Source organism: Rhea pennata, chromosome 5, assembly GCF_028389875.1.
Source record: "Rhea pennata isolate bPtePen1 chromosome 5, bPtePen1.pri, whole genome shotgun sequence".
Lineage (NCBI taxonomy): Eukaryota > Metazoa > Chordata > Aves > Rheiformes > Rheidae > Rhea > Rhea pennata.
Genome location: NC_084667.1, coordinates 16,267,270 through 16,282,027, shown reverse-complemented (window position 1 = coordinate 16,282,027; position 14,758 = coordinate 16,267,270). Strand labels below are relative to the sequence as shown.

Below are 14,758 nucleotides of genomic sequence, written 5' to 3'. Positions count from 1 at the left end.
TTCTGTTCTTTTCCAAGCGAGGTGCTTTTGGGGGGGGGGGAGGGGGGAAGGGGGGTGGCTCGGCGGGCAGAAGCGGAGGCCGCGGCAGGGCGGGAGGGGAGGGAAAAAGGCGGCGGGCGGCGCCTCCGCTGCCGCGGCCCCTTCGCGTCCCGCTCCGCCGGCGGCGCCCTCCTCGGCGGCGGCGCGGCCATGGCGGAGGGCGCGGCGCTGCGGGCCGTGAGGGGCTGCCTGGCCGCCTTCCCGCGGGAGGCCCGCGGTGAGCACCGGCGGGCAGGCGGTTAGGACGGTTAGGGCGGGCGGCGGGAGGCCCAACCGCCCCGCGTGGGGAGGGTTGGGGAGGGGGGCGCTGGCCCCGCCTGTAACGGCCGTGCGCGAGCGGCGGGCGCGCGGCGGGAGGAGCCCGGCCGCCTGCTGCCTCGGCGCACGGAGGGGCCGGCCGCCATCTCCCCGCCAACACACACACACACGCAGCAGCGGGCGGCGCCATCCAGCCTCATGCTCCTTTTCCAGCCACCCCAGAGGACTCCCCGTCGAACAGTCTTCACCTTGCTAAGGAGAAGAAACAGCAGAAAAGCAGCCTCTTAAAAAAAAAAAAGTGAAACTTGTGGAAATGGCCCTTTCTGCTTATTTACATATGTATAAAAAGGCAAAACAAAGCACTATTTCAGCTTAAAAAAAATCCCTCTTACGGTATGTTCATTGCGACCCTGGTGTAAACTTTTGAAAGCCTTTTATTTAGAGGTGATTCCCCTGTTGCATGTCTGTTCGTGCAACGTAAATTTTAAATGCATGTCTTCTAAAGATGCTTGACAGCACTATAAAAAATACCATCTCTGTAGGCGGTGGCAATTAAGGCATGCTTTTGTAAAAAAGCTGCGCTTCAAACCTGGACCCTGCCTTGCCTCTCGCTTCCAGGGTGACGCTGGTGTCCGATAAGCAGTGCGCAAAGTCCCGGACGCTGTCCTTTTTTCCTTTAACGCTTCGGAAATCTCCGGCCAGGATGAAGCAGAGGCACGTGTGGGGCTGAACTGTGGCGGGCAGCGAGGGGGGAAGCTGGGCAACTGCCTATGCCTTGCCTCCAGTGTGCCAACGTGGCACTGAAACCCTCCGTAGCGTTAGCAACAGGTGACTGCTGGAATCTGTGGGTGCTGCCTGCCTTTGATGAAGGTCTCTCATTTTAAAACGAACTAGTGCTCTAGTGAAGAGTGTTTGCTCAGGACGCTGGGTAAAACTGTTTCTAATTTGTCTGGACAGAGCTGGGGTTGATGGAATCAGTACCATATCTGGACAGACCTCCATCCCCTCTGGAGTTTTATCGGGAATGGGTGAGTCCCAATAAACCTTGTATAATTCAGAATGCCATCAGTCACTGGCCAGCTCTGCAGAAGTGGACCTTAACGTACCTCAGGTATGATCAGCTTTTGAACCAGACTTGTTCAATTTAAGTTAACCTCGGTAAAAGACCCCTTCTTAATAATGTTTGTTTTTAATTGTAAGGTTAGCCCAGATTCCTTTATGAGCGTGGATGAAATTGTTCAGTCTTCTGCTTGCCACAGCATCTAAAACTCAAATATAAAGGTCTTTCTTCAAACATACTATCCTGAAGAATTCAGATTTAGTAAAAAAGTGTGGGTATTTTGACTGTGCGCACCCAGCAGACTCACATTATCAGAGCAGTGTGGCCTGTGCTCCACCCTGCGTCCTCCTGGAGTGGGGCTGTAGGATTGTCTGCATAAACAGGTAGATCTGTGACCGAGAACATCCTGCTTTTTAAAAGACTACTGTGAGCAGCTTAACAATGACTGAATTAGAAAAAAAAAAACTTTTTTGAGAAGGGATTTACAGTTAGGCCTAAAATATGTACTTTCAAAACTTATTTTCTCACAGAACTAAGGTTTATTAGCACCCAGTGTGTGTTTCTGTCTCTGTCCACCTTTTCTCCCTCCTTGATAATTTTTGAACTTGTGGCCAACAAGATATGGCTGAGTTGAGTAGTCCTGAGAATATGCAGCTCTAGCATAATTCAAGAAAAGAAGTGCCTGAAGTGAACCCTCTCTGCTTCCGTTGAGAAAAAGAGGGTTGCTTTGTGAACTCGACTCTGTTAAGACACAAAAGACTCCAGAGATACTACCAGGGCTTTGACCACAGGGAGCAATCAGAGCAGAACATCAGGATTCTTATTAGACACTAGGAAATCTAGTCAAGAAATGCCTACTGTGGAAGGCCAGATTTCCTATTTCTGCTGCTCTTGAAACAAATTGTTTTTAAAGTAACCAGCATCCAATATATGGGTCAGGGGCCAGTTGGAGGTCTGCCTGTGAACTTCTGATTTATTTTGCAGGGAGGTAGTGGGTCCCAAGGAAGTGAGTGTAGCAGTAACACCAAATGGTTATGCAGATGCAGTGTTTCAGGACCGTTTTGTCATGCCAGAAGAGCGTCAGATGCCATTCATGGACTTTTTGGACATTGTGGAGAAGAAAGTGACTTCTCCCAACGTATTTTATGTGCAGAAGCAGTGTTCAAACCTCACCGAGGAGTTCCCTGAACTCATATGTGATGTGCAGCCTGACATACCATGGATGAGTGAGGCACTTGGTAAACTCTCCCTCTTTCCTATATTCAGTAAATATTTTGTATGGAACTTTAGAACTATCATGTCATGTACATGATGAGCGTTTGCTCCATTTCTGATTGCCACAGCTCAGTTTGGTTTTATCCCCTCAGACAGTAGAAGTGGTAAAATAGTTAAAAATAAAGTAATTTTATTTTTGGGTTTGGATTGCTCCAAGGTCAGTATCTCACTTGTGTATTGGAATTACTGTATCTGAAATAATGTGGTGATAGTGCTGTATAGCACTCCTTTCTATACAGTGGCTTGCTTTTTTTCTGATTTAGAGTCCTGTTTGGATGCATATTCATGCTATTATTGCTAACACTAGCATAATCAAAGGGTGAAACAAAACCCTGTAACACATTCCTCCCATTACAAAATTATAGATACTTGTTCCTACTGGATAAATGCTGCTCCATGTCTATTGATTTTTATTTTACAAAACATATTTCTGTAGAATGTCTGTTTACGATGATCTTACATTCTTTCTCCAACTATATTTAAATGTGTTTCTCTCTGAGCCAAGTCTTAGGGATTCAGAATGTGGGAAATAAGGATTGTAATCATGGTTTGGGGGCTGAATACTACTGCTGCATCACTGAGTCTGATGTGTCACTAGTATAGCTTGCAGTGTAGAAGGAGCTTGCAGTTCCTTACATGTTGCTATTAGCAATGGAGCCTGTCATATTTATGAAAGAACTTAAAAGACAGAGATAAAGCAAGTTGGCAGAAGAGTGTTTGAAACACTTTTAAACATGGCACTTCAAATTCTCTCTTTGTTGAGAACAACACTCTCTTTCCTAACCATGCAGGGAAGAAGCCTGATGCTGTGAATTTCTGGCTTGGTGAATCGGCTGCTGTGACATCTTGTATGTACTATGTGGCTCTGTATGTCTCTTTTGTGCTTTTCAACACAAGTTTAATAAGGCTTTTTTCAAGTTAGTGGCTTAGTAGAACTGTGTTTTTGCTGGCAGGGCAGTGCTACTTTAACATATTTCTTTCCGTGCTTCTTTCTCTTGCATTTCTACAGCCTCTCACTCTTGTGTCTCTGGGTATATCTGCTGCATATTGTGTCAAACAAGGCACTGATGATTTCTATCCTGTCAGTCTAAGAGACTGGCTTAGAAACAGATCAAGCCAAACTATTAATCTGTGCTAGAGGATTGTTGTTCCCCATATAGCCTTCTTATACAAAGCATTAGACAATGCTAAAAAAATTGAGGGAGTGTCTGCTTTGCATAGGTATTCTGCACTTCAGAGCACTTTTGTAAGAATATTTGATATCCAGAAATACCATGTGCTCTCTGGTGGCTGATCAGTTGATTTTATGCCTGTTGGCTGAAAGCCTCTATCCTAGATGTAATTGCATTTTTGTAAGGTATCTTTGCATGTTGCCTTGATTTGGAGTTTGCTACATTTAATACATTCACTACAACATTACATTGTTTTCCCTTCCCACCAACTACAAGAGCAGGAAGCAGCCTAGTAATGAGAAGATGAAATGATGCTTTCAATTTACTGTATTTTAAGATATAAAGAAGGAAAAAATGCTAATTTTCTCACTCTCTCCACGCTCTTTTTTTTCCCTCAATCTTAGTACATAAAGATCATTATGAGAATTTGTACTGTGTCATATCTGGAGAGAAACATTTTTTGCTGCATCCACCGAGTGATCGTCCCTTCATCCCATATGGTACGTAATTTACTATGTATATTTATCTGGAGGCTGGAAGGAGGAGATAAAGAAAGACAAAAATGGAGACAGGGATAATGTTCTGATATTTATGCAGTGTTATACTTTCCAATATGAACAGAAATCTCTTCTAGTTCATACTGCATGTAGATTGTAATAAATTCCATTGAGGTCAAGTTTCCCTGTTGTGTTAAAAAAAATAGATACATTGACACTGATGGAGGCATAATGGACCTCAGTTTGAGACTTAAACACTTTAAGTATGTGACTCATAGCAATCTCTTCAGTTTTAGAATATTTTAATTATTTAATTATATTGTCAGCATTGTAGCATGTCATCTTTGATGTTTAACAGGTTTGGATTCTGCCTGCTAATTTTTTTCTCTAGAAAAAAAGCAGGGAAGTTGGAATACAAGCAAAACATTAATGAAATGTGTAGTGGTTATCACATCTGCTTCACATGCTGAAGGTCCTGGGTTAAAGCCCCAGTGGAACCAGCACCAGGAAATCTTTGGGAGGTTGGACTAGATGATCTCCAGAGGTCCCTTCCAACCTTACTGATTCTGTGATTCTGTGAAATATTAAAGTTACTAATAGAACCACTGAAAACTAGAGAAGTGAAAAAAGAGATTAATATGACAGCGTTACTTTATATTGCCCATTTTCTGTTTCTGTATGTTGCTTTCTTGTGTGCACCGTAATAGTCCATTTTATTGCAAGTGTCTGCTAGAAGATGGACAGCTTAACTTTACTCCTAATGAAAAAAAGATGTTTTTCTCCCATTTCTTGGCTTTTAAGCATTCAGATTTACTGATTGAAGAATGTTGTATGAGGCTAATATAATTTTTCCTAGGCATAGAATCAGAATCATAGAATCATAGAATCAGTAAGGTTGGAAGGGACCTCTGGAGATCATCTAGTCCAACCTCCCTGCTCAGCAGAGTCACCTAGAGCATGTTAGACAGGGTTGCATCCAGGCGGGCCTTGAAGATCTCCAGAGAAGGAGATTCCACAACCTCTCTGGGCAACCTGTTCCAGTGCTCGGTCACTCTTTCAGTGAAGAAATTCCCCCTCATGTTCAGGCGGAACTTCCTGTGCATAACAGTCTCTTCAATTTTAGAATAAATATATAAATTATTTTAAGTACCTTGTTGGCCTGGTAGTATACTAGACTGACCAAAACAGAAAGGGCAGAGTACAGAACTCTAGGTAAGAGAGGGATGTATTTATGACTTCCAGAAGGGAAATGGGACAATTACTGGAACAAAATAGGAGAAGAAAATGGTTTTTGAGGAAGAGGAGAGAATAATTCCTATGGAGAAAGAACAGCAAAAATCTAGTCAAGAAGGCATTGCTCAATATTTCGACAGACTTTTTTTTTTTTTTAAAAAAAGGAGGAAATAGGATAAAGATTGAGATGAACAAAGGGAAGGAGAATGAAAACAGCAAGTTGAAAATGATTTTACCTTAATTTTTCTGTCACTTGGTAAGAATGTGACATGCCCTGCCATTAGGTTCTGTATGTGTTTCTTCGGGTTGTGCCGTTTAACTCTCTCTGTGATTCCAGAACTCTATCAGCCAGCAACCTACCATGTGTCAGAAAGTGGCTCATTTGAAATTGTTGATGAGAAGACTACAGATAAGGTAAAAATGATATGAATATTGCTGTCAATTTACGTAATAAAACTAATTGAGTGCTGCTGAGCACTCAAACTGAGCCTATTGACAGATACCTAGAAATCCTTCATTACCGAAAAGAGAATGACCAGATATTTCACTTGTATTTTGTTATTTGTAAAGGATACCTTCTTCTGCCCCTGCCCCAGTCAGGGCTGAATTTTGCTCTACAGAAGTATCGTCCAGCGCAGTAAAACATGTTTGATGAACAAATTGTGTTTCCTTTGTAGAAGCATTACTTATGTGGTTAGAATGCACAGAACTTGAGGCACTCAACAAAAGGTCAAATACCTTTTTGAATCTAATCGCTCTCCTTTTGCCTCTGCAATGGGGACTTATGCTACACCTGAACTTTAGCTAAGGCTCATTCTCTTTTTCCACAGTGATGCTCAGAGGATGCTACAGGAGCATTTTTGTAACACGGTGAGGTGGAGTGCTGGCATTTATGAACTCTGTAGGGCATAGAAGAAATTAATGCAGGCAAGGAGGGTGTTGTAGCAGAAAGGATAATTTGTCTGCAGGAAATGAAAGCAGACTAGAGACATTTAGAAGAAGAAAGGAGTTTCTAAAAAGCACAGTGCGGATAAAGTTCTCAAGTACTGACTGAAGGAGGAAAAAGTAAATTAACAGCCTGGAGACATATTGAAAACATGCTATGAAGTTGAAATCTAATGGCTGACATTTAGCACAATTTCTCCGGTTAGAAATGTTTTATTAAAGGGGGCAAATTTTGATGTCCTTGACCCATTCTCCATTGAATTTGGAAGGCTTTGTAGTTGTAATGTTTTCCAAGGCTAGAATGCGTGTTTCGTAAGTTTGGTTATCAGTTGTCTTTCTGGAAACTTGCTGAAGACTTTTACCATGGTCATTAACACATACATACTCTTTTCCTTTCAGGTACCTTGGATCCCCCTGGACCCTTTGAACCCAAATCTGGAACAGTATCCAGAATATGCTCAGGCAAAACCTTTGCAGTGTACTGTGAAAGCTGGTGAGATGTTATACCTCCCTTCTCTCTGGTTTCACCACGTTCAGCAATCACATGGCTGTATAGCAGGTAAAATACATAGTATTTCCAACTATCTTTTTGAACTATGCTGGGTGTGCAGCTAGGTACCCCACTGCAAAACATAACTAGAACCAAAGGTCCTTTAAATCGTCTACCTCCCTCAATATTTCTGGTTATTTTTCTTGGTGCTGCTACATCAGACCTCAGAGACTATTAAGAAAAAATATGATTGTTTCCAGTTACAAGCCTTTGTCAACTTTCTTTTCCTCTATTTTGTTGAAATGCTAGAATTGCCATGTGTATTTGGCCATTTGTCTATTAACTGCACTGTGGTCTGTATACGCTTAACAGTCAGCATTCTTTGGATCTGGTCTAGTGGATATCTGAAGTATATCCACCTCCAAGACTGCTGGTACAATATTATACTGCTTGGCTTATTTTTTTCTAGTCAGATATTACACCAAAATTAAAATGAGAAGCAAATTTAAAGCTAGTTGATGACCACTGTGAAGTAGTGAATTCTCCATCCTTTATACCTGAGAGGAAGAGAGGGTCCTATGCAGATACTAAACATCATTAAACATCAAAGTGTATTTGATACTCCTGGCCTAAATAGAAGCAGACATTTCCTATTCCTAAACATTTTTCCAGCTTCTGCTCCAGGGAACCCCAGAACAGAATTGGGGGAGGGAAGGGTTGGTTTGGGTTAAAACTGAGTTGTATTGGCAGTACTATTAAAGAACTTTAATGTTTGCTTACATTGTGTTTGGCTGTAGTCAAAGCTTTGCTTGTTTCAAAGTTCACTCAGCAATAAGGAAAAGCCTATACTGGCTGAGCTGAACTGTCTAAAGGAGTCTATGAACATGTTCATAAATTGTTACATTCTGTCTTTAGGAATGTTTTTCCTTTTTCTTGTCTCCTCAGTGAATTATTGGTATGACATGGAATATGACCTAAAGTACAGTTATTATCAACTACTAGATTGTCTCACAAATGCCGTGAAAGTGTTATAGCAGAGGTGGGAGACTCAAGCTTGTGATTTTCCTCTCTGATGTGGTACGATCATCAGCGTCTGTGACTGGAGCACAAATGTGATTCAAGCTAGCAGAACTGAACATTAAGTTATCCTCAACAAAGCCTGTCAAACAGATCACAGCTATTTTGCTTGCTTTCAGAGTCCAGGTCAATTGGCCATTTTTTTCTGGATTGAAGGTAGAAGGTTCGATAATAGCATTTTTAGGTCTTCACGTTTTGCCTTGATGATGGTAAGCAAAGTAAAATATGAAGAGAAGCAATCTAGGTTTTGGAAATCCCAAACCATACACCATGACTGTTCCTTCAGATCTACAGATAGTTTTAGTAACAAATGGACAAGGAAGACTTGGCTGGGTCACACGCTGTGCATCAGGCTACATAAGTCCAACATGTACATTTAGTTTAAGGCAAAAGTCCTTTGCAGTTGTAATTCAGTAAGTTCAGTGGCTGTCTGTGGTGTTTTGATGATGAGCTTCTGCAATAAAATTCAGTGGAAAAGCTTATTTCTGCACTAATTCCTGACTCAAAACAGTATGGTGAGTGATGGAGGTGATAGGGACATGTTAGGTCAATCCTGGCAGTTTTTCTTGTTAAGATATGTATTTTTATATTTTTATTACCTGTTTTTATTTATTTATTTTTTTTAATCATGTAGCTGCATTCTCTTACATTCTCAGGGGTGATTTTAGAGTTGTATTGCCAGGAAACAATGTGCGGATTGTCCGTAGTCAATTTGCACATCACCCATGGTCTTGTGGCAGAACTTGTGATTCTGGAGTTTGTAGGCTGAGTAATGATGACAACAGTCCTTTGACATAAACTGCTGCCAAACACATGGTCAGGAAAGTCATGTGAACCAGAAGCCTGTTTCTGCAGTCTTAATTCACACTTTCGTGTTTTCACTGAGCAGGAGGAGAATACTTACACAACTGAGACTTGCAGGGACTGGAACACTATTAAATGCACAGACACTGTGAAAAGGTAGTACTGTTGTTTATGATAACCAAAAGTTGGTATTGATCATCAAAGCTTCAAAGGACCTTAGAAACAATAGAGATATAATGGGAAAAATATTTTACATGTATTAATCAGGAAAATGCAGATAGCCTTTAGAATGGATTGATTATTCTGAAGAGAAAAACAATCATTGTTTTGGGTGAGGGGTTGCTTTTAAAAGAAACACACTCAAGCCTAAACAACATTTTACTTTGTAGTTCTTGTCCAAAAATTGCTGAAAACCCAAAAGAGATTGAAGATACAGGGTTTGTTTCATGACTAGATTAAAAATGTTGTATTACTTAAGATTTTCAAGTTTATTCACTGTGCCTTGATGAAGGAGCCCAAGCCATGACATTATAAATCAATGCTACAATCAAATCCAAACTTTCCCACAGCCTGGGGAAAAAAATAATTGTTTCTTTCTGTTATTTGAAGTTTTGGGGTTTTAGTTTAATCTCTGTGTAATCAGAAATAACACTGCATGTCATGTATTTGCAAGTTGATTGTGTTTTCGTGCTGCCTCTTAGACGAAGTGTTTGGAGGTGCTCTTACTGTGAACTACGTCTCCCAGAAGCCTTTGCTTGTTGGCTGAAGGAAACGGTCACAGTGTTTCCTCTTGAACTTTGGGCAGAGATACTGAGCCTCAGAAGTGACAAGGTGCTGACATTCCCGTTTCACACAGCCAATGTCTCACGAAAAAAGCCAAGCTCCTTTCTCTCAAGGCAGAGCTCAGATGGCGGTGCAGGTCAAGGTTCTGCCTTCTCCCCGGTGTCTGTTTGATGACCCCATCCAGATCTGTGTGACAGGTCTTCTGCCGCAGCAGGCGGTCACCCTCAGAGCCTGCCTGGCTGATGAGAGCGGGGAGCTCTTCCAAGCCCATGCTCGCTACAGGGCCGGGAGCAGTGGAGAGCTGGACCTGACTTGCTCCCCGGCTCTGGGGGGCAGCTATTCTGGAGTGGAGCCGATGGGGCTACTGTGGTCTCTGCAGTCTGAAACACCCTATAAACGGCTGGCAAAGAGGAATGTCCTGACCCCTTTCTGTGTGGACTTGGAAGTGTATGACGGCCATGGGCACACGAGCCGGTTGCTAGGTAAATGCACCAATGAGCGAAGGTTTTTAGGAGAGGGGGTGAAGAGGATTTCAGTCAGAGAAGGTCGGCTTAGAGCAACTCTGTTCATCCCTCCCGGTGAGTTTGAATTCCTTGCTGGTTTTCCAGATGTGCATTACATCACTTTTTATGCATTGCTGCCTTTAGATACACTCAATAACCCAGAGCAAATCTTCACTTAATTGTTCCCTTGGGCTGCGCTTGATCCAGCTATTTTGATCCTAACAGCAAAGCAGGATAGGTGCATGCTCTGGGGAGGTAAGGTGCTTACTGCAAGGGCAGTACTGTGTAGTGAAGGCAGCAGCGGTGATACAAAGTGTCTCCTGTTCTCTTTAGCTGATGAGCAAGAGGAGACTGGACCTCTCAGGAAGTGAGGACTCTGAGGAAGAATGTGTCTGTTTCTTAACTCTTCTATTTAGCTCATAGCACAGAGGCTCCTGATCTTCAGCTGAACCGTAAGGGTGTAACTGTATTCCAGTACTGGAATGAGCAATGATGAGATGTAGTGGGAGCACAGGGTTTGGGGTGCAACAGGCCTACTCTGTTTTAGCTGCTACCACAGATTTTCCTGCAGACTCTGGACTTGTGTTTGTCTTTTATTTTGGCTTAGGAAAAGCCAAAGAAGAAGTTAGTACCTGATCAGCTGAGCAACTTAATTGCATGAAATACTGATGAAGATGGGGTTCAAATGAGAAAGGCAAAGGCAGGAGATTTAAATAAAAGTCATGTTCCGAGACTCTGTGCAGAGACAAAGACAAGACTGGATTCTAAGTAAAACTGTTCTGAGTTTTTGGACTGTGGACTTCCTCGAGCAGTACATAAACATGAATATTTTACTCTGTAGAGAATAAAAATTTCCTTGCAGCTGCTGTGACACCAAATCCTTTTTAGGCAAAGTTTCCACTATATTTTTAAATTTGGCAAGGAAAATGGCTGGAGCAGCAATAGGCATTGAAGATCCTAGAACTACAGGAGGAGAACTGAGAAGCCCTGAAGTAGTTACCTAGATAAAACTGAAGTCTGCATTGATGTAGGTCAGTGCTATTTGTGATATTTGTAAATGTGTTTTGTAACTTAGAGTATTCCCATCCCGGAGAAGCTTTTAGCAGAGTTACTAAAGGAGTGAAATTCATGCAGTAATACTATTTGTTTGTTTGTCTCCAATAGCTTGAGACCATCTAGACCAATTTGGGCTGAATTTGATGGTGGAATAAAGATCCCCCAAATACAAATTTCCAATAGCAAGTTGTTAGAGAAAAGAAATACACAAATTAGTACTCTTAGGGGGAGAGGAAGAGAGAGAGGTGCTGCAGGAGAACTCAGTTTCATCATTAGACACCAGAGAATCCATACTGGAGACAGCCTCTGGAAACTAGGTTTCATGCATTCTGCTGCTCACAGAAATGCTTGGATTTTTCTGGCGGTTGTCCATACAGGAAACTTGAACTATGACATATCCTTAGGGGGTAATCATGGCAATTAATGCCTCTGGGGGAAAGAATATAATTACAGTGATTGTGTCCCTGAGAATGAGAAACATGAAAACCTTCAGAGTGATTTCCCGTCAATTTTTACGGTCCTGATGTGTGCTGACAGGTGTTACTGAAAGAACTTTAGAAACCATTCTGTATGAGTATGTACCTTTCATTGCAGGATCTGGTCCATTCCCTGGACTTATTGATTTGTATGGATCTGGAGGAGGTCTTGTTGAATACAGAGCAAGTCTTCTGGCTAGCAGAGGCTTTGTGACACTGGCTCTGGCTTACATGGCCTTTGAAGATCTGCCTGCTATGCCAGAGATTCTTGAACTGGGTTATTTTGAGGAAGCTGTAAATTTTTTGCGGAAGCAACAGCAGGTAGGAGACAAACTATGATGCTCTTCCTATTAAAAACTATATTCCAGTTCCCAAATTTGAAATGTTATATGCCACTGAGTAAAACTAAGTTTGAGATGTGGAAGGAAACAGCACTGTTTAGAAGACAGCCTGTTATCTTATTTGTTTCTACTCTTGTATCTTAGATGATTTTAGAAGGAAAAAAATTCTGTTAATTTCTAATATTTCTGGGATGTTGTAGATTTTCAATTCTGACTAAGTTTCACAGAAAGTAATAAAAATGATTTAAGAGCAGGAACTTCTACAGTTGTAGTGTTGGAGAGTGTGTCATGTTTTAAGAAGCTGGGGCTGTATTTGAATAAGCATGTAGGTTGAGAAAGATGCTATATAGCAATATATCACAGAATCACAGAATGGTTGAGGTTAGAAAGGAACTGTGGAGATCATCTAATCCAACCCCCCTCACACCCTCCCCCGGCTTAAGGTCACCTAGAGCATGTTGCACAGGATTGCATCCAGGTGGGTTTTGAATATCTCCAGAATATCATAATACTTAAAAAGAGGTCAAGAGAAATCAAATGTCATTTAAACTTTGAATGGAATGTTACTTATGTGTTCTTTAATTGATGAAGTTGGTTATTTTCATGATTATTTCCTATTACATGGAAACCAGGAAAGCCACTGTGAGACAAGAATTCAACCCTATTATTTGCCTTGGTCCTCATAAAGCTCTGAAGCTTCCAGAGCATCTCACAAGACACAGATTGCAACATGAATTTGATATGAAGAGCTTTCACAATAAATAAATTGATTTAAACAATTTGGGATTACTCAGCCCCAAGCATAAGGAACTTGTGTTTGAAGACGAAATAGAAAATAACAGGTCAGATGTGGGAGAGTTTGAAAAAACAGTTGTGAGAAAGGAAATCAATCAAGTAAACCCATGAAGAAGTGGTTTGCCGAAGAGAGCCAGAAGAAAGATGACTAAAGGTTTTGGAGTCCAGCGAAATAAAAGACACAGCACTGAGAGCAAGTGTCAAGACAAGACATGGAGGGAGCAGAGAGGCTTGGTCAGTAGAGGTCAGCAGGAAGAAAAAGTGTTGCAGTCACAGGAGCAGAAATGTTCAGGAAATGTAGAATTTATAGCCACTCTTGAGGCATAGCAAAGGGATCAATGTGGGAGGGATGTCACTTGAAATGAGAGAGGGAAGGGTTAAAAAATAGGAGGCCTTAACTGAATGAAGAATGAGGAAGCTAAACAGATGTTTTGTCAGCCCAAGAAATGAGTTGTTGATAATAGTTGTTTCATAATTGTGTTTCAGGTGAAAGATACTGGGATTGGCGTTTTGGGCTTGTCTAAAGGAGCTGATCTAGCCCTTTCCATGGCCACGTTTCTACCTGGCATCAAGGCTTCTGTCAGCATTTCTGGAAGTGGTTTTAATTCTTTCATTCCTCTGCGGGGTGATGGCTTCACTGTTCGTCCCCACCCATATGATTTGGGAAGGATGAAGTGCAATGAGGAGTCTGGCGTAGCAGATTTTACAGATGTTCTAGATGATCACAGGGACCCAGCGACTTGGGATTGTCGTATTCCCATGGAGAGGTCCTTGGCTAAGTTCCTCTTCCTGTCAGGGCTGGATGACAGAAACTGGAAAAGTGACCTCTATTGCCAGGATGCTGTACAGCACCTTCAACAGTACGGACAGAAAGTGGAGTTTTACTCTTATTCTGGAGCAGGGCACCTCTTGGAGCCACCATACTTTCCTCTGTGCCAGGCTTCATTGCACAGAGTGCTTGGGGTATTTGTGCAATGGGGAGGGCAATGGAGAGAGCATGCCAGAGCCCAAGAGGATGCTTGGCACAGGATACAGGCCTTTTTCTGGCAACATCTGATGGACTCAGACCTTCCCAAGAGCAATCTGTAGTGGAAGAGCTGTCAAAGATGCTGACAAGATTAGTATCTCACTATATTAGAGTCTGAGTCCTGGAAACACACTGAAAATTTTCTAGCTTACCTTCTTTTACACCCCATTGTAGCATAGTTGTTTATTTTCATTCCCCACATGCTTTCCCACTTTTTATTTGAATTTTAGGTGTCTTCTGCCCCTAACTGTGTTGTGGATTGGCACCATCTGATCTCTCTGAGTGCCATAGTTATCTGAAAAAAACTCAAATTCCTGTCATGCAAATTGAGTTGGTGCTGAGCTGTCTTTGCCCTCTGTGTCCAATCCTCTCCTTTAGTAGCAAGAAATATTCTTATAGGAGGAGTTTTACATTGGATTGGCCAGAATTACACTTTTGGTTAAGCTAGATGTGAATAGTCAGTATGTTAGTACATTATCTCACCTTTTCTTACATCCCTGGCTGACAGCGATGCTGCAGTTCTGATCTCAACTGAGTAAAGAGGTACTCTTCTGACTTACTCTGAAGTGCAGTTATAACATGGGTTTTGTTGTATCTCAAAAACGAGAAGGTTACAGTGATTGTATTTACTGCTGTCTCCAGGTATGTTACATTCCAGGCTGAAGTTCCCACTGCACTACTCAATAAATACAATGTGTATCTGTGTATGCAAGGTTTAGTTGAAATTCTCTGAATTTGTCTCAGCTGTTTTTTGTGTCTGTAAATACAGAATCAACAGTCTTGGTGTCACTTTGCCTGACTGAAGATTTAATGTACAGGAGTCCTTACCGCTTATCAGTAAGAGGAGTGGTGCAGTTTGCCACAGGGGTCTGCACAGTGCTCGAGATGAAGGTAATAGCGATGTGTTGAGTACTTGCTTTTGAATGC

At 41.9% G+C, this 14,758-nt stretch overlaps 2 protein-coding genes across 2 annotated transcripts; both read left to right on the top strand.

The window, feature by feature from the left end:
- Window positions 1-178: 178 nt before the first annotated feature.
- On the top strand, window positions 179-8,580 carry JMJD7 (jumonji domain containing 7). Its single transcript, XM_062575886.1, has 8 exons — window positions 179-256; window positions 1,255-1,408; window positions 2,342-2,595; window positions 3,424-3,480; window positions 4,209-4,304; window positions 5,872-5,948; window positions 6,879-7,038; window positions 7,915-8,580. Exons 1-8 carry the CDS (start codon window positions 190-192, stop codon window positions 8,001-8,003), a joined length of 954 nt encoding a protein of 317 aa, XP_062431870.1. The 5' UTR covers window positions 179-189; the 3' UTR covers window positions 8,004-8,580.
- Window positions 8,581-9,661: 1,081 nt separating this feature from the next.
- Window positions 9,662-14,521, top strand: LOC134140547 (acyl-coenzyme A thioesterase 1-like). The gene is made up of 3 exons (XM_062575885.1): window positions 9,662-10,211; window positions 11,787-11,989; window positions 13,291-14,521. Exons 1-3 carry the CDS (start codon window positions 9,710-9,712, stop codon window positions 13,891-13,893), a joined length of 1,308 nt encoding a protein of 435 aa, XP_062431869.1. The 5' UTR covers window positions 9,662-9,709; the 3' UTR covers window positions 13,894-14,521.
- The last annotated feature ends 237 nt before the right edge of the window (window positions 14,522-14,758 follow it).